Source organism: Ovis aries, chromosome 17 (assembly GCF_016772045.2).
Source record: "Ovis aries strain OAR_USU_Benz2616 breed Rambouillet chromosome 17, ARS-UI_Ramb_v3.0, whole genome shotgun sequence".
Classification (NCBI taxonomy): domain Eukaryota; kingdom Metazoa; phylum Chordata; class Mammalia; order Artiodactyla; family Bovidae; genus Ovis; species Ovis aries.
The window spans coordinates 50,851,130-50,879,074 of record NC_056070.1 but is presented as its reverse complement, the minus strand read 5'-3'; the positions used below and the strand labels follow the sequence as shown (position 1 = coordinate 50,879,074).

Below are 27,945 nucleotides of genomic sequence, written 5' to 3'. Positions count from 1 at the left end.
TGCCCCTGCCATCGGCAAAAGCGGCCAATTATTGGGTGTTATAAATTCAACGATATGCAAAATACATATAATTCATATTTCCCGATCAATGGTAGTCATCCTTCCTGTTGGGGCTATTTCACCTTTACAATCTTGGGTTGCTTGTTCTAGAAAAGTTTAAGATAAAGTTTTGGGGTTTTTTTAAAGGAAAGATTTAAGGCCACCCAGGTCACAAGAGGGCTCAAGGGGGAGGGTGGCGGGGAGATCGGTAACCTCCCAGCTGTCCCGCGCTCCCGCCAGGTCGTCGGCAGGTCCCGCGTCCGGGGGCGGGGCAAGGCGTGGGCAGGGCCGTCGCGCCTTTGCGCGAGGGGCGGGGCAGGTGGCGCGGCGGCGGCGGCGGAGGCGGCGGCGGCGCGCGGGCAGAGGTGCGGCGCGCGGCCCACTAGCGCGCCAACGCGATCCCCGCCGGAGCCGCGGCGTCCCACCGTGCGGCCCTCATCCTTCTTCCCGACCCGACATCCCGCCGGCTCCAGGATGGGTGCGCGCGCTTCGGGAGGACCCCGGGCCCGGACAGGGTTCCTGCTGCTGCTGCTGCTGCTCGGGCTGGTGGCCCCGGGCGCACAGGGGGCGCGGAGCCGTGGCGGCACCGAGAAGAACAGCTACCGCCGCACGGTCAACACCTTCTCGCAGAGCGTCAGCAGCCTGTTCGGCGAGGACAACGTGCGCGCAGCTCAGAAGGTGGGCGCTGGGCCCGCGCCCGCGGTCACCTTGCTTCGGCCGCCGCGCACCTGGCGCCCAGGGCCCTCCTGGGCCGTGCGCGGCCTCCGGGGCTGCAGGCCGGCCGGGCTCAGAAAAAGGGAGGCCCGGGTCTGGGGCGTGGGTCCGGGCCTGCCGCCTGTGGCCCGAGCCCGGGCTGGGCCAGCGTCGTGTCTGGGGGCGAGTTCCGGCGCAGGTCTAGTGCGCAGGGCCTCGGCGCGCCCTGTGTTCCATGCGGTACTTCTCCTTGAACCTTGCTCCCGAGGGCACTAGGTCCGGGCCTCCCCTCGGCAGCCTTGACGCCGCCGCGCCTCTCATTCATTCATTCAACACGTTTGAATGAGCGCCTACTGTGAGCCAGGCACCGTGGCGGCTGCCCAGGGGGCGCCCTGCTCGCCGGCGCCCTCTCCCCACGCTGCTGCGCTCTCCCCAGCAACCCCGAATTTCCTGTAGCCTTAACGCCGACCCACTTCCCCTGAGCACCTTAGGCCCTCCTCCTTCTGCTTTGAAGATATTTAGGCTTTTTATTATTTTACTGTAATTTTTTTAAGGATGAGAGTAATGCAGTCTGCTCCGTTGCTTTGGCAACCTGGCGCAGTGACCCGTTTAAGCACCTACTGTGTTCTGGGCCTCTCACTTGGAGCGTTTTATTTACTTTGGAGCTGTTGAGGAGCCCCTGGCCCCTGGCGATGGTGTTGAGCGCTCCGGAGCCCTTTCCCCGTTCTGCTCTAGGTAGCTGGGTGAGCCACTGGGGATTAAACAGTACACCGAGCAAGGGGAAGTGAATAAGGGGGACGGTTGCATGTGGTCAGGCGGTTCCTGAAGTACAGCCCATACTGTTCCTTCTCGTAAGCTCTTTGCTCTGCACCAGCCTTGGGCTTTTGGAGTGGAGAAAAGTTCCACCTCTGACTGGATGGCTTCAGGCAAGTGGCTTCACTTTTTTGAGGCTCAGTCTCTTTATTCTTTCAATGGGGATAATCATATCCTCTTGTAATTATGAATCGTTGGTCCCTTCTTGGCCCAGAGTCATGGCTGAATCAGTGTCAGATACTGTTAGTTATATCCTGGCCAATGCTCAAATCTCGGTTGCTTAGCCCTGCTGGCAGCGCTTTCAGGTTTTAAAAAAATGTTTTCTGCTGCTTGAGATGAAGGGGAAAGAAAACATTAAAACCCAAATCAGACTGGCTGAATATTCTAATTGGATGAAATGAAGTATAGGTTAATTTGTTAGGAAAACTGTTAACTTCTGACTGTCCTCTCCTATGGGTGTTCTGAGAGGCTGTAAAGGTGATGGATAAATGGGGCGGGGGAATATCTCTTTGTAGCTGGCTTCAGAGGGAGAGCACAGAACACCTGAGTGCAGAGAAATGGCCATCCAGACTGCCTGAGTATGCAGGGTGAATCTGCACCTACCTCCTGCTGTGTGCCTTAGCCATTTGAAGGCAGAAATAATTTGTTTTACAGCAAAAAGACTTTCCCTTGTGGCTCAGCTGGTAAAGAATCCACCTGCAATACGGGAGTCCTGGGTTCGATCCCTGGGTTTGGAAGATCCCTTGGAGAAGGGAAAGGCTACCTACTCCAGTATTCTGGCCTGGAGATCCCATGGACTTTTCAGTCCATGGGGTCGCAAAGAGTTGGACACAGCTGAGCTACCTTCACTCACTCACAGCAAAAAGAAGTCTGGCCTTTTTGGGGGAGGGTTAAGCACAAGCCACCATGTCAAGGCTGATTATTCTATCTGGGAATCTGAGATTCACAGACATGAAATACAAAGTAGATATTTAGGGGTTCAGATGTGGGTTCGTATTGATAAGACATCTGTATTCTGGCAAAGTATCTGAGAATCTTGAAATCAGAATTCCTTTTGAGGTAAACCAAGGTTTGTGCTTTCAATAGAGATGACCATAATACTAACTAATATTTGTTAATAATTGAAACAGATATTTGAAGGGCTCCCCAGATGGCACTAGTGGTAAAGAACCCATCTGCTAATGCAGGAGACATGAGCGATGTGGGTTCGATTCCTGGGTCAGGAAGATCTCCTGGGGAAGGGAATGGCAACCCACTCTAGTATTCTTGCCTGGAGAATTCCATGGACAGAGGAGCCTGGCGGGCTACAGTCCATGGGGTCCCATAGCGTTGGAGACAACTGACACAACTTAGCACGCACATTTGTTTAAAATGCACTTCCTTTTTTCTGGCCAAGCAGCATGAGGGATCTTAGTTCTCCAACCAGAGATCAAACCCATGCCCCCTACAGTGGAAGTGCAGAGTTTGAACCCCTAGGGAAATCCATGCCTTTTTTCTTTTTTTTAAGATCATAATTGGCTTTAATCAGCAATTTGTGAATTGGGCGACATCCCTTCTAGCATATAAGCACTCCCTGTTCTAAGTTCTTTTATAAATAGAACAACTCACTTCATCCTTAGAATAGGCCTATAAGGTTGGTACTGTTAATATTTCCATTTTAAAGATAGGGAAACTGAGGCACAGAGTGGTAAAGTGACTGGCTTCAAGTCAGCCTGGGTGGCAGAGCCAGGATTTGAACCCAGGCATAGTGGGGCTTCCCAGGTGGTGCAGTGGTAAACAATCCACCTGTCAATGGAGGAGATGCAGGTTTGATCCCTGGGTCAGGAAGATCCCCTGGAGTAGGAAATGGCAACCCGCTCCAGTATTCTTGCCTGGAGAATCCCATGGAAAGAGGAACCTGGAGGGCTCCAAAGAGTCGGACACAACAGAGTATGCACACACACATGTACACAGTGGGTCTGGAGTTACGCTGGTACCTTCACTGCTCTTTTGGTATCACAACTCTCCCTGAGCCCCTCAATCAGTGCAGCGTCCAAAATGAAGCTCCCTGACATTTCCTGTGGAGTGTAGCCTAGACCAGCCAGGCTTGGGGAAATTGCTCTGTTAATTATAATTAAAGGAAAACTGAATCTACTAGCAACTATAGTTTTCAACAAGCCAGACCTTCTTAGTGGGTTGTAAAGTTTGAGGGTATTTAATGAGACACTCTATGCTCTATCTAGGAATTGTCTAAAATTAACCCCAGCCCTTCTGGTTCAGAGCCTAGGCCTTGCTCTCCCAGAGACTTGGGTTTGAATCCCAGCTCTGCTTCTTACTAGCTCTGTGACCTTGGGCTGGTTGCTTGACCTCTGTGTGTCTCCTTTGTGCAAAGGGGATAAATTAGCAGGCTGAATGTGACTAGTCATGGTGTACAATACCAGGCACTGAATAAGTATTTAGTAAAATGGTAGAAGATATAAGGATTCATCTGGTGTGTTTAGTATAAAGATGTACCCTCATTTAACCAGCTCCTCCCGATGGTGCATGTTTTGTTAGTTTCCGATTGGATTGGATTGGCCACTCCAATGCTGGCTGCAGTAAAGGTTTTTCTATCTAGATTTTTTGGAGCGTGCATATACAAGTTCATCTGTAAATTGTTAGAAAGTCAATTGCTGAGCCAAAGGGTCTGTGCATTAAAAATTTTTTAATTGAAATATAAAAAGTGCACTTTTCTGTGTTAAGTATACAGTGAAATGAATTGTCATATAGCAAACATGCCCATGTGACCCACACATCGCACTGGAAATATAGGGGTCCAATCCCCTAGCCCCAAGATAACCTCTCTCCTAACTCTGACAACATAAACTAGCTTTGTCTGCCGTGTCCTTTATACACAGTTCCAGTTCATATATATTTTGAGTACTGAGAGACATTACTGAAATGTTCCCCAGTTACACCAGTTTCCATTCCTATCATACATGTGAGGGTTGCTTTCCAGTACCTCTCCAACGAGGTGTCAGTAAACTATTTGGTTTTATTATTTTATTGTGAGATAGGTGACCTTTTCACTTTTTCGGAATCCAGTGGCATCTTTACTGGGAACTGATTTTTGTTTTCCTTTGCCATTACTGAAACTGTTAGTCTTTTTCTTTTTAAGAGGCTGGCATTTGTTTTGCTTTGTAAGAAAATATTTTGAGCAGAGTAACTTTGACACATTCCGGTCTTTTTTTCCCCCACCAACATTTTAACAGCTTTATTGAGGTGTCATCGATATAGACTGCACACATTTAAAGTGGGACAAAAGTGTACGCGTTGGTAAATTTTGACATATGGATATACCCCTGACATCATTACCATCATCAAAATAATGTCTGACTTTTTCTTTGAAAAGCTGGAAGAATTGAATAAGTTAACAGTGAGATACTCCACCTGGGATACCATATTCTCCCCAAACTGTTTCTTTTTCTCTACAAACACACACACACACAGTTGTTGTTGTGTTTTTTTTTTTTTTGAAAGTAAATTGTGGACATGATGATATTTTCTCCTGCTGCTGCTGCTGCTAAGTCGCTTGAGTCGTGTCCGACTCTGTGCAACCCCATAGACGGCAGCCCACCAGGCTCCTCCGTCCCTGGGATTCTCCAGGCAAGAACACTGGAGTGGGTTGCCCTTTCCTTCTCCAATGCGTGAAAGTGAAAAGTGAAAGTGAAGTCGCTCAGTCATGTCCGACTCTTCAAGACCCCATGGACTGTAGCCTACCAGGCTCGTCCGTCCATGGGATTTTCCAGGCAAGAATATTTTCTCCTACAGAACCATAATACCATGGCCCCTTTGCCCCCAAACTTAAATTTAGTTCAATAACATTTTGTAATATACAGCCCATATTCACATTTCCTTTATAGCTTAAAAAAAAAAATACAGCACCCTATCAACAGCTCATTGCATTTGGTTTTAATGCCTCTTTAGTTTAGTTCCTTTTAATCTATCACAGTCCCTTTACCTTTTTGGGAATGGGAATCGGTGCTTTTATGACATTGATGTTTATGTCTTCTTTTTCTTAACAGCTTTATTGAGTTATAATTCAGATACTATACAATTCATTCACTGAAAGTTCAGTGGCTTTTATTATACTCAGCGGGGTTGTACATCACCACATTCTGTACATTTTACCACATTTCTGTACATCACCACAATCAGTTTTGAACATTTTCATCACTCCTTCCCGCCTTAAAGAAACCCTAAATTTCTTAGTGGTCACCCCATCTCCCCCAGCCCCTGGCGGCCCATAGTCTTTGTTCTTATGCATTTGCGTATGCATTCTGGACATTTCCTGTAAATGGAGTCAGACAGTAGGTGATCTTTTGCATCTTGCTTCTTTCACGCAGCATTATGTTTTCAAGGTTCATCCATTTTGAAGCTTTTGTCAGTATTTCCTTCCTTCTTAGGGTTTCCCTTTGATCCGTTTATCAGTTAATGAGCATTTGGGTTGTTTGCACTTTTTGGCTACTAAATGGTGCTGCTCCGAACATTCATGTGCAAGTTTTTCCATGAATATATGTTTACTTTGGAGTATGTACCTAGGCATGGACTTTCTGGGCTCCTCTGGTGGCTCAGATGGTAAAGAATCTGCCTGCAATGCGGGAGACCTGGGTTCCATCCCTGAGTTGGGAAGATCCCCTGGAGGAGGGCATGGCAACCCACTCCAGTATTCTTGCCTGGAGAATTCCATGGATAGTCCATGGGGTCGCAAAGAGTTGGACAACTGAGTGGCTAAGCACAGCACAGCACATGGCAGCTTGGACATCTCAAGGGGTTTCTGTTCAGCTGGACCATTTGGCATTTCTATCAGCAGTATATAAGGATTCCAGTTTCTCCCCATCCTCGCCAACATAAGTTCCTGTCTTCCCCGCCACCCCTTGGATATATTTAATTCAGTTTATTTTTAGCTGAAATATAGTGGATTTACAATATTACACTAGATTCAAGTGTACAACCCGATGATTCAATATCTTTGGACTATATACCATTTATAGCTATCATGATAGGATATCAGCTATATTCCCTGTGCTACGCAATATATCCTTGTGACTTACTTTATACATAGTAGTTGTGTCTCTTAGACCTCTACCCCTATCTCGTCCATCCCCCTTCTTCCCTTTCCCTGCTGGTAACCGCCAGTTTGTTCTCTGTATCTGTGAGTCTGCCTCTTTTTTGTTATATTCATTACTTTGTTATATTTTTTAAGATTCCCCCCAAAGTGTTATCATACAGTATTTGTCTATCTTTTTGGCCTTGCCTCACAGCATGTCAGATCCGAGTTCCCCAACCAGGACCTGCACCCTGTGCAGTGGAAGCACAGAGTTGTAACCACTGAACCACCAGGGACGTCTCATTATTTGTCTTTCTCTGTCTGACTTATTTCACTAAGCAGAGTACCCTCCAGGTCCATCCAAGTTGTTGAAAATGGCAAAGTTTCATTCTTTTTTTAATGACTGATTAGTATTCCGGTTTGTGTGTGTGTGTTTGTATATATCACATCTTTCTCCATTCACCTGTTGACGGTTGTCTGTCTTTTTGAGCGTAACCATTCTAGTGGGACTGACATGGTTTCTCCCTGTGGTTTATCTTACTTTTTGGCCTCACCATATATCACATGGTACCTTAGTTACCCAGCCAGGGATCGAACCCCTGCCTCCTGCATTGGAAGCATGGAGTCTTAACCACTGGACCACCAGAAAAGTCCCTCTCCCTGTGGTTTTGACACCCAGTTGGTTTTTCAGTTGTCCCGTGATGCATCTAATCTGTTTCCTCTGGGTTAGATTGAGGACTTGCCATTCCAGTAAGAATTCTACCTGAGGGCCTTGTGTCTTTAAGAGGGCAGCATGTCAGGACATTGGTGTCATCTTGTCCCATTGCTTTGACCCACCCTCCCAGAGGTGCCTTTTCCCCTTTGTAATGCATTCCTGATCCTCCCGTGTGTTCCAGCACTTCAGTTCCCATTAACTTTGTCTTACTTCCTGTTCCTCAGATCCTTAGGCAACCTCTAAACTGCTCCTTTGCTGCTTTTCTTTTGAAAATGCTTGGGAGCCAGTTTAAATGTGCTTGGCGGTAATGGGGGTAAGGAGAGTTTAGGACGCCCTCCAGATTTAGGACGGGGTGATGAAATGCTGAGCTGGAGTAATTGTGTCTTTTCCCTTGGACTGGCTGTAGCTGTGGGCCTCCTGAGTTGGCTCTCTTGAATCTTTTTAATTTTAGCTTTTCATCCTGAATATTGCCCAGGAGACACAAAGGGAGAAAGAATCGTATGATGAACCTCTATAACCTTCACCCAGTTTTGACATTCTTGTTGTATCTCTTCCCCCATCAAAAAATGTTTGAAGCCTGGCATAGTGTTTTAAAACTAATCCAAGACATATTGGTTCATTTTTGAATATTTCAGTCTCTGTCTTTTAACAGATAAGCGTTTTGCAAAAATGGTTTGCACAATACCATCATCACAGCTCCTGACAATTTTTTAATAACCCTCCCAAGTCCATTTTTCTATTTCCCTGACCAACTCAAAACATCTTTATGCAGAAGTGCTTCATTTGAATTGGGATCCAGTTTCCTGACCAGGGATCGAACCTGGGCCTCCGTGGTGAAAGTCCAAATCCTAACCACTAGACCACCAGGGAATGCCCAAGTTTTGTTTGTTTTAATTCTATTATTAAATTTTTGAATTGAGGTATAGTTGATGTACAGTAGTATATGATTGTACAATGCTGTTGAGTCTTGAGTTCCCGGTGTACAACATTCACACTTTTTATAGGTTATGCTTCATTTATAGTTACTATAAAATATTGGCTATATTTTATAGGTTGTAGGAAAAACATGCCGTGCCGTTGGTTTGGCTTTTCACCTATTTCTGTGAACTGCTTCAGGCTCTGGGCTTCGCTGAACCCCACCTCAGTCTGCAGGGCTGCCCTGAAGAAGGGCCACAGTCTGGCTGGCTCACCCAGAAATACCGTCTGGAAGCTGGAAACCTGAGATCAAGGTGTAAGCCAGGCTGCTGCTTTCTGAGGCCTCTCTCCCCATGGCTTACGGATGGCTGTCTTCTCCCTGTGTCCTCTCGTGATCTTTTCTCTGTGCATGTCTGTGTCCCCATTTTCTTTTTCCTCTCAAAAATTTTTTGATTGGCGTATGGTTGATTTACAGTGTTGGTTTAGTTTCAGGTGTACAGCAGAGATTCAGCTAAACATGGGCATGGTGGTGCCTGACTCTTTGCAACCCCTTGGACTGTAGCTTACCAGGCTCCTTTGTCCATGGGATTTCCTGGGCAAGAATACTGGAGTGGGCTCATTTTCTTTCTTTTTTAAAAAATTTTTTAATTTTTTTTCCATCCAAAGCAGTGTTAACTTTTTTTTTGCCACGCTGCACAGCATCTGGGATCTTAGTTCCCTGACCAGGGACTGAACCTGCACCTGTAGCATTGACCACGCAGAGTTCTAACCACTGGAGGACCTGTGGGGAAGCCCCCCATCTCTTCTTATAGGGACCCCAGTCCTGTTGGATCCAGGTCCTCCACATTGGCCTCATTTCATCTTCACTGAGATTTGGAGGAATACAGTGCTGCCCGCAGCACCCCTCAGGGCTCCTGTTTCTTCACACAGACAGGGAGCCAAGGACTAACTTGCTGGAGCAGAAACCACAGTGAGCGATGCCAGCCCCAGGGGGCAGAGTGTTCCCTCCCATCCAGTCCAAAAGGCCCACGATGAGCCTTTCCATGTATCACCCTCTCCTGCCCCGGCTGGTCCCCAAGGTGTGCCTGACCTTTCCTCTAAGCACAGCCAGGTCCTGTCCAGGCCAGTGGGTTTCCCAGCACCTGCCCAAAGACAGTTGTTTGGTGGGAAGGAGAAAACTCCTTTGGAGAGAGGACTAGACCTCCAACCTTGCTGGATGCACTGGGTTGCTGCCCAGCTGTCCTCAGATCTGACACAGACAACCTAAGGGGTCCCCACATCTTTTTTTTTTTAATTTAATATTTATTTGGCTGCACTGGGTCTTAGTTGCGGCACGTGGGATCTTCTGTTGCAGCATTTGAACTCTTAGTTATGGCATCTGTGATCTAGTTCCCTGACCAGGGAATGAACCTGAGCCCCCTTGCATTGGGAGCAGGGACTCTTACCCACTGGTGGACAGGGAAGTTCCCTAATGTCTATTCTTCCTTAGTCCCATTTTACAGCTGAGAAAACTGAGGCACAGAGAGGGTCAGTGGCAGCAGAAGCTGTAATGTCTCTTCCTCCCAAAATAGCTACTTTCGTACGCCCTTTCTAGGGGAGCTGGTGCCCTTGAATGGCCTGCTCATTTTTTTCCCAGGTGCCCCAGGGTGTCCTTTCCCTTTTCCTCCACTTGAACAAAATGTAGCAATTGCTACCTGTGGACAAATGGGCACAAATTGTAATGCTTTTAAAGAATAAGGAGAGGAGGAACAAAGCGTGGAGAACCCTGAAAGGGAATGCTATTTGGCAAGAAAGAGGAACTAAGTACTGATTCACGCTGCCACATGGGTGAAGCCTGACATTATTTTGAGTGCAAGAAGCCAGGCACAAAAGGTCACGGATTGCCTGGTTTCATTTGTACAGAAAGTCCAGGAAAGGCAAAACCGTGGAGATGGGAAGATTAGTGGTTGCCTAGGCTGAGGGGAGGAGGGAATGAGAAGCGACTGCGGATGGGGACAAGACTCCTTTTGGGGTGATGAAGATGTTCTAAAATTCAATTATGGGGGATTTTTAAAAAAACAACAACAACATTGAATCGTGCATGTTAAAGACAAGAACTTTATGGTATGTAAATGATACGTCAGTGAAACTCTCTAATAAAAAAAAAGAATTGTAACTAAACGGACACCAGTGTGTCTTCTCTCCAGGGGATGGTACAGTCTCCAAAATGCCCCCACCCACCTACCCTTATCTAAGAGAGGTCCAGGGCCCCTTTCTTCTCCCTGACATAAATACTTCCTTCTGTCCTTCCCACATGATTTTTTTTTTTAATGTTAACTGTTCCATTATTTTCAACTCTTTCAGTTAAAAATTTTTTCTTTTAAAATAGAAGTATAGTTGAGGACTTCCCTGGTGCCCCAGTGGTTAAGAATCCACCTGCCAGTGCAGAGGACATGGGTTCCACCCCTGGTCCAATAAGATTCCACGTGCCACAGGGCAACTAAGCTTGAGTGCTACAACAAAGATGAGATGCAGCCAGTACATAAGTAAAGGAATTATCGTTGATTTGCAGTGTTAGGCTAGTATCCTTCTGGTTTTTAAATAGCAACTTATTGAGGAATAAATCATATATTAATACTATACAGTCCTTCCATTTAAAGTGTATAATTTAGTAGGTGGGGGGTGGGGTCATTTCCTTTTTATCTTTTGGTCACACTGCAGGGCATGCAGGATCTTAGTTCCCTGACCAGGAATCAAACCCTGGGCCCCCTGCATTGGCAGCTCAGAGTCATCTTATTTGCTGGACCACCAGGGAAGTCCCTGTCTGTGCCATTCTTCACCTAGGCATATAAGGGAAGATCCATATGCGAGTGTTAACACTGCTGTCTCTGGAAGGGGGATTCAGGTTGTAGGAAGTGAGACTTTATACCATGTGTATAGCATATTGCTTAAAGTGAAATAAAACTGCATGTGTTCATACTGGGAGAGCTACCGCAGCCCTCCAAGGCCCCCGGGTCCTTAAAACTGGGATGGAGGTGCGTCTCTACTGTTTGCACGTGCCCGAGACGTGACAATGGGACTCAACTGTGAGAACTGCCGTTTTCGCCCTTTAGAGTTGCTCCCATGCAGCAGCACCCGGCCTCCAGGTGAAATAGGTTGGTTGCAACACCTTCCACCATTTAGAAATGAGAATTCAGGCAGGGACTTTGACAAGAGTCAGCAGAGGAAGAGTCTGGAAGTAATCAGGAGTATAGTGAGCAGCTTTGCAGAGGGCTTCTGGCTTCTCTGATGAATCCCTCCTCCTGTAGAAAGGAGACTCTTTTTTTTTTTTAATATATTTTTCTTATTTATTTGTTATTTTGGGCTATGCTGGGTCTTATGCTGCAGGCAGCTCTTCTCGTTGCAGAGAGCTGGGGCTATTCTCTAGTTGCAGTGTGCAGGCTTCTCATTGCAGTGGCTTCTCTTTTTGCAGAGTACGGGCTCTAGGGCTCATGGGCTTCAGTACTTGTGGCACACCAGCTTTGTTGCCCCACAGCAGGTGGGATCTTCCCAGACCAGGGATTGAACCCATGTCCCCTGCATTGGCAGGTGGGTTCTCAACCACTGGACCACCAGGGAAGTCCAGGAGGGAGATTTGACCATATTCGCTTGGTTCTTGGCGCCCCAAGCTGGTTCCATGCTCCGTTAATCCGCAGGGCGATTTGGCCAAGCCCTGGGATGGCCTTTGTCATCAGCTGGCTGAGTTTTCTCATTCCACTGTAAATTTGGCCGGACTAGGAAGAAGGAAGCTGTGGCCTAGTCGGTAATGACTTTTCTCTCATTTCTGCAGTTCCTGACAAGGCTGACTGAGAGGTTCGTGCTGGGAGTGGACATGTTTGTGGAAACCGTGTGGAAAGTTTGGGCAGAGCTCTTGGAAGTTCTTGGACTCGACGGTATGTGTTGGGGGGCATTCATTTGAAGGCCGTGTTTCATTCTGGTGCTTCTCAAATTATGGGAGTGGTATCTAGGGCGGGTGATGCAGGAGAAGACTGGTGGAAGGGATACAAGAGAACCTATTTTATTATTGTAGTTGTGTTTGTAAGTAGCTGGGATTCCCAGATGCTACTTAGAAGGTGTAGGTGGGTAGTGCCAACTTGTCTGTCCCTAGGCTTCCTTGTTGGTTCAGATGGTAAAGAATCAGCCTGCAATGCAGGAGACCTGGCTTCAGTCCCTGGGTCAGGAAGATCCCCTGGAGAAGGGGATGACAACCCACTCCAGTAATCTTGCCTGGAGAATCCCATGGACAGAGGAACCTGGTAGGCTACAGTCCATGGGATTGCCAAGAGTCGGACACCACTGTCACTCAGGGAAACCTTGGGAACTGGAGGTGGAGTCTTTGGGTGGTCGGGGTCCGTAACAAACTACTCCAGTTACTCAGACAGGAAGCGATTTAATACAGAGAATGAGGTGCTCACAGAATCATCGGAAGGAGCGACGTGTGATCGCTAGGAAGTCAATGTGCTGGTCCAGGAATCAGGAGGCAGCTGCTGGAACCCTTTGCGTTCCAGCTCATGGCCCTGGTCCAGGCTGCTGCCTCTCTCCAGGAAGCCTGCAGCAGTCTGTCAGGGTCGCCAAGACCACCCCCCGCCCCCAGGTCCCATGCGTCTCTAGAAGGAGTCCCAGGAGCCAGCATTTGGTGGTACCCTCAGCTGTGATGGTTACAGGGAAGGACACACAGCACAGTCAGCAAAGGGGTGAAGTCTGGGGAACCCGGCACAGGCTCCCAGAGCCCTCTCCAGGACGGGGGTGGGCGTGTCACACAGGACACGCTTTGATCCCCATGTGAGGTGTCCTCAACCAGGGACATCCAGTTGAGGCTCAGCACCCAGGGTGTTTATTGAGGGGCTGGTCATGTAGGTACCCTCTGCCTCACACCTTCTAAATTCCAGGCCCCTGGAAGGAAAGCAGATATCAGCGTGAACCACATTGTTTGTGCAAAACCTCCAGGCCCAGATTGAACTCAGTTCTGGCCTGTCTCCCTGGAGGTAGCATCTGATCCTACTGATCAAAGGCTTAGTCCCACAGTTGCCCCCACTTCAGGCACTCGTTCAGGTTGTCACCAGTGCTTCCGACCGGCTGGTATAGATCAAGAGTACCAATGACCCGTCCCTGCCTTGGGTTCAAGTAACTTGCTCGAGCTGCTTGTGGAACCCAGGAAACCTGTTTACTCAGTAGATAACTGTTTTTTTATGAAAGGATGTAATCCAGGAACAGCCAGGTGAAGGAGATGCATGGGGCAGGGTTTCTGGGCAGGACTCGGAGCTTCCACGTTCCAAGTTCTACTGACTCACTGGGCACTGGTGATCGATTCAGCCTTCACCTCCTCCCGAGAGGTCAGGAGGGTCAATCGAGAGCCTCAACCCTCTAATAACCAAGTTGGTTCCCTTGGCAACCAGCCTACATTTTTAGAGGCTTTTCAGAATCACCTGATTAACAAACACAGGTATGTGTGAAAGGGGCTGTGAATTATCAAGACACCTTTATTGCTCTTATCACTTAGGAAATTGCAAGGGTTTTAGGAGCCTGTGCCAGAAATGGGGATGAAGGCCACTAATTTCTTATGCATCCCAATCTCACGCTCCAGAAATCCAAGTTCCCAGATGCTGGCCAAGGGCCCAACTTGCAAACCTTTCTGGAAAGTGGCCTTAGGCCTGCTGGCTGAGCGCTTTCCTGCTTATCTCCTAACCAGGGTCCCTTCTCAACAAATCAGCTAGAGTGATTTTTTTTTTATTACTATTTTTTTTGTTACTGATTTAAAAAAAAAACAAAATATAAAAGTCAGATTAAGTCCCTCTCGTTAAAACTGCCCAATGATTTCCTGATGCACTTTCAGTTGGCACAGTTCACACCAAGGACACTGCCTAGCTCCTAGACATACCCGGCTTGACGCCTTCCAGTCTCTGTGTGTTCCCTGCTGGGGATGGTCTTCCCAGCCCTTTGCCTGCTCCCATCTTTCCCATGCTTGGTTCTCTGGTAAATGGCACCTCCTCCAAGAAGCCCCTCCTAACCACCTTGTGTGAGGAACCTCATGCTCAGTTCTCACACTCGCGCTGTTCCACCTCCTGTCCTCCTTCCGTGTGTGTGTGTGTGTTACTCATCTCCCCTCTGCGATCCCATGAGCAAAGTCTTGCATGCCTTCTCCAGGCTGCAACCTTGGCCCTGGCTCTGCCCCTGGTACAAAAAGGCCCATTGTCAGTAAGAGTTGGAGGCCTGTCGGCCCCACTGCTTCACTGCTTTGGTGAGTTGAGTTGTGTCCCTCTCCAAAAGTGCCCCCCAAGACCCCCACACCTGTGAATGTGACCTTATTGGAGAATGAAGTCTCTGCAGATGTAATCAAGCTGAGATGAGGTCATCCTAGGTTAGTGTGGGCCTTCAATCCAATGTCTGGTGTCCTTATAAGAAGACGAAGGGACTTCCTTGGTGGTCCAGTGGATGAGACTCCGAGCTCCCAATGCAGGGGTCCCCGGTTTGATCCCTGGTCAGGGAACTGGATCCCACATGCCAAATCTAAAGATCACGAACTGGATCCCACATGCTGAATCTAAAGATCACGCATGTCCCAATGAAGATCGAAGATCCCATATGCTGCAACTGAGACCCAACACAGCCAAATAAATATTTTTTAAAAAGAGGGAAATTTGGACAGAGACACAGACAACAGACGGAGATGATGGCCATGTGAATGTGAAAACGGAGATGGAGAAGGAGGGGTGCAGTCGACGAGCCAGAAGGGGCAGGGAGAGAGCCTCCCCTGGAGCTTTAGCCGGAGTGCAGCCCCGCCCACACCTTGACTTCAGAATTCTGGCCCCCAGAACAGTGAGGCTCCATTCCTGTTGCTTGAAGCCACCACGTCTGGTCGTTTGTTACAGAAGCCCAAGGAGATCAATACACTCTCTGAGTTCCACGCACCGTCTCTTTGAATCCATCCACCACCCCCAGCCCTCTCCATCGGCCCTGGCATTCCCACTTTACAGATCAGAGACAGGCCTTGGAGTTGAGCTGGCTGCTGGCCCAAACCCATACCCTGGTTCGTACCTACTGTCATCCCCTCCATCCCTGGGAACCCACCCTCTGGCTTTGAACCACCGAATTCAGTCTCTGAGAGGCCTTAGGCAGAGAATCAGAGGCAGCAGCATCGCCATTTGAGAGGCTGCTGTGCAGATCCAAGCCTCCTGGGGCTACAGAGGGGCCCCTCCTGGGACTCCGGCTGAGTCAACACGGAACCTGGCTCCTGCAATTGAGTGCAATCCCGCTTGGAATCCATTTTCACCACCTGCCCAGATCATTAAACGCTCGGTATTTCCATCCCTGACCAATGAGCCCTGGAGAAACAAACCTGACTGCAAGAAATTGCACTCGGCTTGAAATGAAAGACTGGAGTCAAGTCAGCCTCCTGGTCGGGGAACTAGATCCTATGTGCCGAAACTAAAGATCCCACATGCCGCGGTGAAGATCAAAGATCAAAGAGTTCTTCCACAGCCAAGATGCCCTGAATACTCATGTTCATGAGAAGGGTGGCTGGGGAACTCACTTCTGTGTTGTGGTTTTTTCCCCCTTGATGCATTAAGTTTCAAAGCATTTGAAGACCTCTGGAGTCTGTGTCTTACCCTGAGATGTTTGAAGGTGCAAAAGGTTTTGCAGGAAACTGGACTCCAGAGTTGGATTTTCTGGTACAGAATGCATCCGTGAGCACAATCCTTTAATTGCCTGCTTCAGAATGTTTCAAGGTACTGGTTAAAATGGAGAGTCCTTAGCCTGGAGTGGTTCCGTAGAAATAGAATGCCAGCCACATATGTGACGTTAAATGTTCTAATTGCCATGTTAGAAAGGTAAAAAGAAACCAGTGAAATGAATAAGGTGTTTTAGTTAACCCAATAGATTAAAAATATTGCCATCTTGGTACTTCTCTTGAACCTCCACGCTTCCACTGGAGGGAGTGTGGATTTGATATAAACCACCCGCACAGCCACAAGAAAAAAAAAATTGTCATCTCATCTTGGAATCAATAGGAAATTATTAATGAGGTGTCTTAGATTTGGGGGCATACTAGTGTCTTGGAAATCTAGTCTGTATTTGGCCCAGCACATCTTGATTCACACTTGCCATGTTTCCCAGGCTCGATGTCCACCGTAATGACAGCACAGTTAGCTCCACCCTTGATCTCCTGGCTGAAGACACTTTTCTGGGAAATAGCATCCAGAGTCAGAAGGAAGGATTTCAGTCTCCCATCTTCAAGTTGTTGACTTTCTCTGAAGCCTTGGAGCCCTTGTGACACTTGTGACAATACGGGGGAAGTAGGGATTCCTCTTGGAGGCTGCCTCAGGACAGGGCAGGGACTGGGGGGCTCTGTCAACCTTGAAATACCAGCTCCACTCTGCTCTAGGTGTGCGACTGAAAAAGGTTCCTGGACCAACTTCCAAAGTGTATGTGTGTGCAGGTAGACTTCCCCCCACCAGCTGGCAAGATGCCGATGCCATGGGGTGACAGAGAATTCAACTCAGTTCTGACACTGTCTACCTAGAGGCAGAATCAGACCCCACAGGCAAAAGGCTCAGTCCCACAAGACCACCCTCCACTTTGGATGCCCATCATGAGTCCAGGTCATCGCCCGTGCTTCTGAGCAACTGGCTGCAAACTAGAAGTTCCCATGACCTCCTTCTCCTGCTCAGTTAATTTGCTAGAGCAGGGACTTCCTTGGTGGTCCAGTGGCTAAGAGTCTGCACTTTCTCTGTAGGGGGCAAGGGTTCAATCCCTGGTCAGGGAACTAGATCCCACATGCTGCAGCTAAGAGTTTGCCTGCCACAACTAAAGATCTTGCACGCCTCAATGAAAATCAGAGATTCCCTGTGCCACAGCTAAGACCCGGTGCAGCCAAATAAGTAAATAAAAATATTTTTTAAAAGAACATGGAGCTTGAAACAGTATAGTATTGACACAACAACAGACACATAGACCAATAGAGCTGAGAAATAAAGTCATACACATACGGTTAGCTAGTATTTGACAAAGCTAAGCATGCTTAATGGAGGAGAGACAATCTCTTCAATAAGTGGTGCTGGGAAAACATTCACATGTAAGAGAATGGAATTAGATCTCTATTTCACACCACTCACAAAAATTAACTCGAAACGGATTAAAGACTTAAATGTGAGACCAGAAACCATAAAACTCCTGGAAGAAAACAAGCAGTCAGCTCTTTGACCTTGTCCTTGGCAGTGATATTCTGGATTTGACACCAAAAGCAAAAATAAACAAGTGGGACTACATCAAGTAGAGAGTTTCTGCACATCCAAGGAAACAATCAACAAAATGAACTTACAGAATGGAAAAATATTTGCAAACACATCTGTTAAGGAGTTTATATCCAAAACAGATAAAGAACTCACACAACTCAATAGCAAAAATAAAGAAGAAAAAAAATGGACAAAAGGGAATTCCTGGATGGTCTAGTGGTTAGGACTCTGAGCTTTCACTGCTGAGGGTGCGGGTTCAATCCTTGATCAGGGCACTGAGATCTCACGTGCTTCATGGTACAGCCAGGAAAAAAAGGGTGAGGGGATGACAAGGGACCTGGATAGACATTGTTTCCAAAAAAAGGAAACATGAATATGAATGTTTTCATATTTATGAAAAAAAGGACACATTCCTTCTATATGAATGGTCAACAGGTACATGAAAAGATACTGTATTACCAGTAATTCAGCATTGCTAGTCATTAGGGAAATGCAAATCAAAACCACAATGAAATGTTAATTTGATTATTGGAATGACTGTTACCAAAAAGATAAGAGAGAACAAATGTTGCTGAAGATGTGGAGAAGTTGGAACCCTTGGGCACTGTTGGTGGGAATGTAAATTAGTCCACCACTATGGAAAACAGTATGGAGGTTCCTCTTAAAAGCAGAGAACTTCCCTGGTGGTGCAGTGGATAAGAACCTGCCTGCCAGTGCAGCAGGCACAGGTTCCATCCCTGGTCCGCAAAGATTCCACATGCCTTGGAGCAGCTTAGCCTGTGGGCCACAGCTGCTAAAGCCCACATGCCCTGTAGCCTATGCTCTGCAGCAAAAGAAGGCACCACAGTGAAAAGCCCACACACTGCGACCCAAGAGTAGTCCCCACTCGCCACAACTAAAGAAAGCCTGCATGCAGCATCCAAGATCCAGCGCAGCCAAAAATAAATCAATAAAATTTAAAAAAAAATTAAAAGTAGAACTACCATACGATCCAGCAATTCTACTTCTGGGAATATATCTGAAGGAAACAAAAAAACTGCATCAAAGAAATAACTACAACATCACTGCCAACCCCCACCCCCACCCTGTCCCCGGTCATGTACATTGCAACATTACTTAGAATAGCTGAGACATGGAAGCAACCTAACTGTTCACTGACAGGTAAATGGATAAAGAAATTTTGGCGTGTCTATATACGTTGGAGTATTCTTCAGCCATAAAACGGGAAATCCTACCATTTGTAACCACATGGGTGGACCTTGAGGGCATTAAGCTGAATGAAATAAGTCAGAGAAAAGCAGATACTGTATAATCTCACTTATATATAGAATCTTAAAAAAAAAAAAAACCAACTCATAAATTGAGAGATCAGATTTGTGGTTGCCAGAGACAGTGAATGGAAAATAGGGGAATTGGAGGAAGATGGTTAAGAGGTACAAACTGCAGTTATAGGATAAATGAATCCTGGGGGTGTAATGTGCAATGTGATGACTGTATTTAACCCTGCTGTGCAGTATAGTTGGAAGTTATTAGAGTTAGGAGATCCTCAAAGTTCTCAGGAAAAGGAAAACTTTTTTTTTTCCCTATCTATGAGATGATGGACATTTTTTGTTTTGCTTATGTATTTTTAATTGCAACACATTTGCTTTACACTATTGTGGAGATGATGGATATTAACAAAGCTTATTTTGATCATTTCACAATATAAGTCAAGTCATTCTGTATACCGTGAACTTAAATAATGCTGTATGTCAGTTATGTCTCAATAAACGTGGGAGAGAAAGTTGCATGCTGAAGTATGATGTGTGCCTCTTTCGAATGGTTTGGTTAAAAAAAGGGGGGGATATGTGACTAGAGATGGAGCAAAATGTTAACATTGTTAAACCTAGATAATTTTGATTAGGAGTATTTATATTACCATCCTTTTAACTTTTCTGTTTGAAAATTTTCTTAAGTCGGGCACACAGAAGATGCACGTCCTCCATTTCACTCCATTCTTAAGATGGAACTTCATGTGTGGGTACCAGTTACAATTAGGTTTGGCTGTGAGTAACAGAGACCCCCAAATTACAGCAGCTTATACAAGATGGAAGCTTATATTTCTCTTATGTGAAAAGTTCACAGGTAGGTGGCTTTGCAGCACATTCTCCTCAGGTCCAAGGCCCCTTCCATCTTATTACTCCCCAATAGGTGACTTCCTTTCCCTCATGACCCAAGACAGCTGCTCCTCTACCAGCCATCGCATCCACATTCCAGCAGGCAGAAGAAGAAGAGGTAAAGGGCCTATTACCACTACTTTTAGGAAGCCATCCCAAAACATTTCTGCCCACCTCTCCTTGACCAAAACTTAGTTATGTAGCTAGCTTCAAGGGAGGCTGTGAAATACCCTTCTAGGCAGCTGTGCACCCAGCCTAATGCTGGGTATGGAAAACAGGAAGGAAGGCAGCTGAAGGCCAGTGTACAGGCTCTGCCCTACCTGAAAGGTGTTTTAAACCCATGATAGAACAGTGTTGCCCTGTCTTCTCCCAGGGTTCTATACCCAGGCAGCCAGCTTTAGTTTCTCAGAGTGTGGAAGAAGCCCAGCCAGTGAGCTGAGCCACCTAGCCCAACTCGCACAGAAGCCCTGTGACTCCCTGTAACTGGCTGCTGTCCCTCTGTTCTGTCCTGCAGTCTCGAACCTGTCCCAGTACTTCAACCCCAGCTCGGTGGCCAGCAGCCCCGCCCGGGCCCTCCTGCTGGTGGGCGTCGTTCTCCTGGCCTACTGGTTCCTGTCTCTGGCCCTGGGCTTCACCTTCAGCGCCCTGCACGTGGTGTTCGGCCGCTTCTTCTGGGTGGTGCGGGTCATTCTGTTTTCCATGTCCTGCGTGTACATCCTGCACAAGTATGAGGGTGAGCCTGAGAATGCCGTGCTGCCCTTGTGTTTCGTGGTGGCCATCTACTTCATGACCGGGCCCATGGGCTTCTACTGGCGAGGCAGCCCCAGTGGCCCCAGCGTGGAGGAGAAGCTGGAACAACTGGAGAACCAGGTCAGACTGCTCAACATCCGCCTCACCCGTGTGCTGGAGAGTCTTGACCGCCCCAACAGCAAGTGACAACCAGCCAGCCGGCCGGCTCCCCCCGCACCAGCGCCCTCTCTCCGGAGACAAAAAAGAAGAAGGAAAAAAAGAACGCCAAACCCCAAACAACCTTAATAAACATGCCTGAGCAAGAGAGGGGCGCTTTGTGAGGGTGTTTCCGGCCACATGTCAACTCTTAGGACATCTTCCAGGAGGAACTGACAAGATCGTTGATGTAGGACTACCCACCAAGTGTCATTAGTGGAAAAAAATATTTTTTAAACAAAGGATATAACCATATTAGCTGTACAGTAAGAGAAGTTTATCTGTGCATAGAGCATAAAGTTAATTTTTTCAAGCATTTAAATACATCTTTTGTAAGGTTTTTTAATAAAGGCAGATCGAGTTGAGTTTATTAAAACTTTACACAGAGGGGAAGAAATTGCTAATTTGATCTTTTGTGAAAGTTTCAAGGCAAGTGTTTGCTTTTGCAGCACAGGGATTGGTGGGTGAGGTCTGAGTGTGTTCTTTTCATGTTCCAAAGCTGTGACCTTCATTTCATGTTGTTTTTGGTTGATGTTGATTTGATGAATTGTGTCGCTTCTGAATGTGGACTGTTGGGTTTCAAGGTTGAAACTCAATGTCTTTGAGATCCTAGATGATTCAACCAAGCCCCCATCAATCAGATTTCTGACTGAAGAAGTCATTATTTGTAGAAAACCTAAGATTCCCTCTCCTTTCTGTACTTTGATGTATTTTAACCTCCACATTTTCTAAAGGAAAATTCAAGAACCAGACAAAGAAATATCATTGGAGTTTGATACCAAGAACTGCCTGAGCGAGCATCGAAGCTCATTCAGGTATCTGATTTGAGTCCTAATTTTACCATTGGCCAGCTAGGGGGATATAGGAAAGCTACACTCTCCAGGGTTTTTTGTATACTTATTTCATTTTGGTTTTTGGTTGACTCAGGACCTTAGAAGGAAAACCAAGCATAGCAGCTAATAACCTTTCAAGTCTGTTGCTGCTTACAAAGCATTCTCAGGAACAATAAGCAGAAACCCACCAGAGTTGGAGAAGATTTATTTTATCTGAAATTTTTACAATATATATGTTAGGTGCTTTTGGTTTGGAATATGTGCTGGCTTCATTTTAGGTGGTCTCTAGTGGTGAAGAGAAGTACATGGGGGGCAGACAGCTGTGGGGGTCCTAAACAAAGGGGGCTTTGTAAGGCTTGGATCAGGGGCTAGTGGAGATGGCCCTTTCTGGGTACCAAACAAGCACAGGAAATCAAGGAAAGGGTGACCCAGGTTTTGCTACTAGGCTTCATGGCCGTCTCCATCAGCGTTCCTTGGTCACCTGTGTATCCTGGCAGCCCTCTCAGAGCCCCTGTACACAGGTTTGCAGGGACCCCTGGCAGATAGGGTAGAACCAAGACTTTCTGGGCCAGGTATCCTTTCAGAGAAAACTCGGCTGCCTGCCAGCTCTTCCCGTGCTGTGTTTCTGTGCTGCTTTATTTGAAGTTGCAAGTACCGGGAAAAGAGAAGCAGGTGTTTTTCAAGAATGTTTATGAAACTTCTGTTTTTAAGGTGCACAATTAACGGGACCCAAACTCTCTTGCATTTGCAGCTCACTTCTTGAAATTATGTACATGTCCTCTAGAATTTGCCTGGGCAAATCTTTATCCTTGGTTTCTGTGTTGAAGCCGTTCCAGTTTTGTCCATGGCACCCCACTCCAGTCCTCTTGCCTGGAAAATCCCATGGATGGAGGAGCCTGGTGGGCTGCAGTCCATGGGGTCGCCAAGAGTCGGACACGACTGAGCGACCTCACTTTCACTTTTCACTTTCATGCATTAGAGAAGGAAATGGCAACCCACTCCAGTGTTCTTGCCTGGAGAATCCCAGGGATGGGGGAGCCTGGTGGGCTGCCATCTATGGGGTCGCACAGAGTCGGAGACGACTGAAGTGACTTAGCAGCAGCAGCAGCAGATACTTAGAGACAGATGTTTTCACACAGATTATAGAGAACTCCATGGAGGTCGTGTTTGCCTTCTTTCCCTTTGTGCATTTGATTTCTATGTTTTTGGCATGTCTGGGTGTTTGCTTTGCTCATGTTAGGCAGTGGGATAATTGACGTTCTCTGCACAAAGATTTTAAGTTTTAAATTACTGTGTGGGTACAACATCTACCCTTCTCTTGCCCACCCTCACACCTGGAAACCTGATGGAACTGTGCTGTCTTGAGACCCTGGCAGAAAAATCATTTTAACTTCTAGTAAATTGAGGAAGGCCCATATATCTGGGTACTGGTAGACTGAGGCCTCATCATCAACTGGAAATTATTGTTAAGAATATATACACCTTGGGATTTTCCTGTGGCCCAGGGGTTAAGAACCTGCCTGGCAATGCAAGGACATGGGTTCAATCACTGGTCCAGGAAGATTCCACTTGCTGTGAGGCGACTAAGCCCATGTGTCGCAACTAAGACCCAATGCAACCGAATATGTGAATAAATAAATACTTAAAATAATATGCACCTTGTTTTCTGGATTGGCTGAGTATAGGCTATGAAGCCAGTTGAACAATCTGATACACCCAAATGAAAGATGTCTTAATTTTTAACAAAAGTTAGTTAGTTCCTTAAGAGTATCACTTCAGGGTAGAATAGTCCTTGAAATTCTGATGGAAGTCACGGAGGTTCAATATGCATAACTCCTGTCTTTTAATGCGTAAATTTGACTTTTGCTTGGGCGTCCTCTTATCTTCAGATAGTTTGGATTTTTTTTCTTCTTTCCTTGGAAGCTTGTAGGATAATTGACCTCCCCCAGTACCCCTCATCTCCTTTTTTCTCTCTTTTTGTACATGAGAAATGTATTTTTGTATCATATCTCATACCTTGAAGAGAAATTTTTTTATATCTTCAGGGCTGTAGAATACACTAGTGTAACATATCATTCAGTGTGATATGAAAACATCCTGACGAAAACTACTGTGAATCTCTCTTATAGTTAAAACTCAGTTTTTTAGGTATCTTCAAGTTCATCAGTGTTAATTTCCCAATGCTTCAATATCGCAGTAAATACCAAGAGCAGAAAAGAGCCCAGAAAAGAAAAAGGATTTGTTAACTCCAACTTGCTGGATTTCCATGGATATTTGGGGATCAATGTTTGGAGCAATCTCTTCCTTGACATCCTGGCAAAGATGCTATTGTGGCACTTCAGCCTTTCATATTTTCCATTTTTGTATTTTCTAATACCAATCAGCATTACTTGCCTTCTGGGTTTTTTTTGTTTGTTTGTTTGCTTGCCCTTTTTTTTTTTTTTTTTAACCCCCTATCATTTCTTGTAGCAAAATGCAACAACAGAATTTCCTGAAAGCTGGCCTTGTGAATTGTGCTAGGGTCTTTAATTTATGAAGGGGACCGAGTGACATCATGGAGAGAGGTTAGTGCCTTTGAAAGAGATTTTAAATACCCATAGTTGCCTGCAGACGATAGGCATACCATGCCTCTCAAGACCACAGGAAGCCTGTCACACGTGGGCTCAAGAAGCAGGAGAGCAGGATCTATGCCTGCTGACTGGCAGGGAGTAGCTAGTTGGAGACATTGCCTGTTGGCACTAAGGGTGAACATGCAGGGTGGCGTCAGTACTTAGGAGGATTGTGAAAGGACTTTTGTACACCTACCCATCAGGGCTGGCTTGTGGGGAAGATGCAAACCACTTTGGTGGTGTTTCAGTAGCCTTCTAGAGAGGTTAGGAATACCATGTCAGACGTCCAGTGCAGAAGCTAAAACATGGACAAGACACCTTCCCACTATCGGGAATCCTGCTTTATTTCATTCTCTTGCTTCCTGCTACGTTTTGTTTTTCCTTTTTTTCCAGCTGCACCGCATAGCTCATGGAACCTTAGTTTCCCAACCAAGGATGGAACTTAGGTCCTCTGCAGTGAAAGCGTGGCATCCTAACCACTGGACTGCCAAATAATTCCCTCTGCTGCTACTTAAGATGCTTTTGAGGAAGGCTCTCTGCCTTATAGGTTGATACCTGATCACTTCTTCGATGGGTTTTGAATTGACTGACTGACCAAAAAGCCAGCTCTTGCCATCACTTCTCGGCCTTTTGGCTAAGACCAAGTGTAGTATGGGGCTTCCCTAGTGGCTTAGTGGTAAAGAATCCTCTTGCCAGTGCAGGAGATGCAAGAGTTGCAGGTTCGATCCCTGGTTCAGCAAGATCCCCTGGAGTAGGAAATGCAACCCACTCCAGTATTCTTGCCTGGAAAATCCCATGGACAGAGAAGCCTGGTAGGCTACAGTCCATGGGGTCACAAAGGGGATGCAACTGAGCACACACAGCCATCCATCTAGCTCACTTTAGCAGGAATTTCTGGGGACTTCCCTGGCAGTCCAGTGGTTGAGACTCCATGCTTCCAATGCAGGGGACATGGGTTCAATCCCTGATGGAAATAGCATGGCCAAAAAATTAGAAGGAATTTCCAAGACCTAAAGGTGTCACCCACCTCCCCCAACTTTTTTTATATAATATATCACCATTCTGCAACATTTTTGTTTATGGCCACTTGAGTACTTCAACCATTGCTCCTTATTGTGAATAATAGAAGCATATACTTTTGCAGGATCTAACACAGTAGCCTTCAAATTAGACTTGGACAACCATCAGTGTGATAAATAGGATCTGGAATAAACAAAGCTTGTCCAGCCTACTGAAGTCTGCACGCTGCTCTTCACTGATTCCTTGATAAGTAGGAGATACACCAGGACCAGTGTTTCCCTGGTGGTGGTATGAAAACCTGATTGCCCTTTGCACCATCTCCTGAAAATCTGTGGCAGCTAGTGGTGTTCACCCATATGTTCTACCATATGTCCTAATATCTTTTTGCAGATTTAAAGATTTTATTGTAGTGTCAATTTAATATCCGCATGTGTGTTAACTCTTTGAATACTGTAATTAAATTGATTTCTTTGTGATGGTGATGGTGATTAGCGCTCACTTAAAATCCAGCTTAGCACTTATTTCCCTCTTCTCAACTGGAAATCATATTTGTGAGGTATGGTACCCATGATCCACAGTGTATTCATGAGTCAACTTCACATTTCGTGTATCTGGTTATACATTTTACATGGCATTTGATTTGATACTCTGAATCCATCTGATTTTAATATAGTGGTGTGTGCGTGTGCCTATGTGGCGTGTGCTCACTTTAGTTTTATGAGCTTGGGAAACTAATTCTACAAATATCATAAATAGGCGTAAATGTATAAGGCTTATTTTTTTGGCAAAGCAATCCATACATTTCTCTTATTTATTAAATCACTGGCTTTGGTGTTACGTAGAGATATTTGTAGGCCAATTTCAGAACAGAATTAAAATATTGTGAAAATTACATCTTAATAAATGTTTATTGTAATTTTTGTGTACAGACTTCTTAAATATATTTCATTACTTCCAACCAAGCCTGTGTGCAGTTTTCCCAATCCTGACATGTCATGCTGATTCCGTGATCCTCTTCCCCAGTCTGAAGAGTGGCCATACCATCTTGAATTTAATTGTTTAACTGGAGGTAGGGTTGCCAGATAAAATACAAGATACCTGTCTATTTGTCAGATAGACAACAAATACTTTTTTAGTATGTGTGTGTGCCCTGCAGTATTTAGGACACACTTACAACAAAGGGGGGGGGTGGAAAAGAGCTGTTGCTTATCTGAAATTCAAATTCAATGGGGTGTCCTGTATTTTTATTTGCTAATTCAGGCAATGCTAGCAGGGTACGGCAACTGATGTACAGCTCTCCACCCCACCCTGAACTGAGATGCTTTCATGGGTGCTAAAAATTATTTCCTTAGCATTAGCCAGCATTCAGAAACAAATGTTCCCGCAGTTCCCCAGAGACAACAGGCATACCATGCCATGTGAGACCGCAGGTGACATTAAATGCACTTACCAGTGGAGAGTATTGCTCCTGGGAATGTTTATATTGCAAAGAAAATCAGAGTGGTCTCCAGAAAACCGTTTGAGGCAAGTCATTGTGACGTTATCTGGAGGCCCGCTGGCTGGCCTAGCTGGGAGAGAGAACAAGTCAAAAGTCGGGACTCCACATCCTGAAAGACAGTGTAGCCGTGAGGCACAGCATCAGTGCTGGGTGCGAAAGTAGGGACCAGAAGGAGAAATGATAACATCACTCATCTGAGTGCATTAATATGTGTGGTTCATCCTTTTGCAAGAGCACACATCTTTTTAAAATAAAGATCCATGCACCCCAATATTCGTAGTAGCCCTGGTCACCATAGCCAAGACATGGAAGCAACCTGAGTGTCCATCGACAGATGAATGGATAAAGAAGATATGTACATATATACAATGAGATATTACTCAGCCATAAAAAAGAACAAAATCATGCCAATTGCAGCAACATGGATAGAACTAGAGATGACCACACTGATTGAAGTAAGACAGAGAAAGACAAATATATGGTATCACATATATGTGGAATCTAATATTAAAATTATATAAATGAAGCTATTTACAAAATAGAAACAGACTCACAGATTTCAAAATCAAATTTATGGTTACCAAAGGGGAAGTATGGGGGGAAGTGATAAATCAGAAGATTGGGATAACATATACTCACTATTTTATATAAAATAGATAGGGACTTAGTTCTCTGGTGGTCTCGTGGTTAGTTTTTAGAACTGAGATCCCACAAGCTGTGAGGTGCGGCCAAAAAATAAAATAGATAACTAGTAAGGACCTACTGTATGGCACAGGGAACCCTACTCAATATTCTGTAATAACCTATATGGGAAAAGAATCTGGAAAAGGATGTATGTGAGTATTTGAACAGCTGATTCACTTTGCTTTGCACCTGAAACTAACATGGTATTGTGAAGGAACTGTATTCCAATAAAAAATTTTAAGTGTAGCTACTAAAATATTTTATTTAAATAGGCCACATGGCATGTGGGATCTTACGTCCCCTGACCAGGAAGCCTGCAGAAGCCTGCAGTGGAAGTGCATAGTCTTAACCACTGAACCACCAGGGAAGTCCCTACCTACCTGGAAATTTAAATTGCACGTGTGGCTTGCATTTGTGGCTTTCAGAATAATTATACTGAATTATATTAATATAAATAGTGCCAGAATACGGCCAGCATGAATCACTCAGGTTCTTGTGCTCAAGACATTGAAGCATCTTGGTAGTAATGCCTGGCTCTGTGAGCTTATGTGGTCCCCAGGGAGGAGAGAAATGTGAGCTTAGGGATCTTTATGCAAGACACGGGCTTCTCCAGTGGCTCAGACTGTGAAGAATCTGCCTGCAAAGCAGGAGACCTGGGTTTGATCCCTGGGTCAGGAAGGTCCCCTGAAGGAGGAAATGACAACTC

The 27,945-nt window shown here is 45.9% G+C and overlaps 1 protein-coding gene across 2 annotated transcripts; it reads left to right on the top strand.

Moving 5' to 3' along the window:
• The first annotated feature begins 400 nt into the window (after positions 1-400).
• Positions 401-25,973, top strand: BRI3BP (BRI3 binding protein). Of its 2 annotated transcripts, XM_042234514.1 has the most exons (4): positions 401-717; positions 12,052-12,154; positions 19,685-19,768; positions 20,165-25,973. In XM_042234514.1, the coding sequence occupies exons 1-4, from the start codon at positions 514-516 to the stop codon at positions 20,584-20,586; spliced, it is 813 nt and encodes a 270-aa protein (XP_042090448.1). In that variant the 5' UTR covers positions 401-513; the 3' UTR covers positions 20,587-25,973. The 2 variants fall into 2 exon arrangements, with proteins under 2 accessions (XP_042090448.1, XP_027812202.1); XM_027956401.2 differs by lacking the exon at positions 19,685-19,768.
• Positions 25,974-27,945: the final 1,972 nt, after the last annotated feature.

Excerpts from the sequence above, each read along its gene's own strand:
- BRI3BP (XM_042234514.1), top strand. The coding sequence starts at position 514 with ATGGGTGCGCGCGCTTCGGGAGGACCCCGGGCCCGGACAGGGTTCCTG. Across the intron at positions 12,155-19,684 it reads GGAAGTTCTTGGACTCGACG|GTGACTTCCTTTCCCTCATG; the intron begins GTATGTGTTGGG and ends ACTCCCCAATAG. Across the intron at positions 19,769-20,164 it reads AGCAGGCAGAAGAAGAAGAG|TCTCGAACCTGTCCCAGTAC; the intron begins GTAAAGGGCCTA and ends TCTGTCCTGCAG.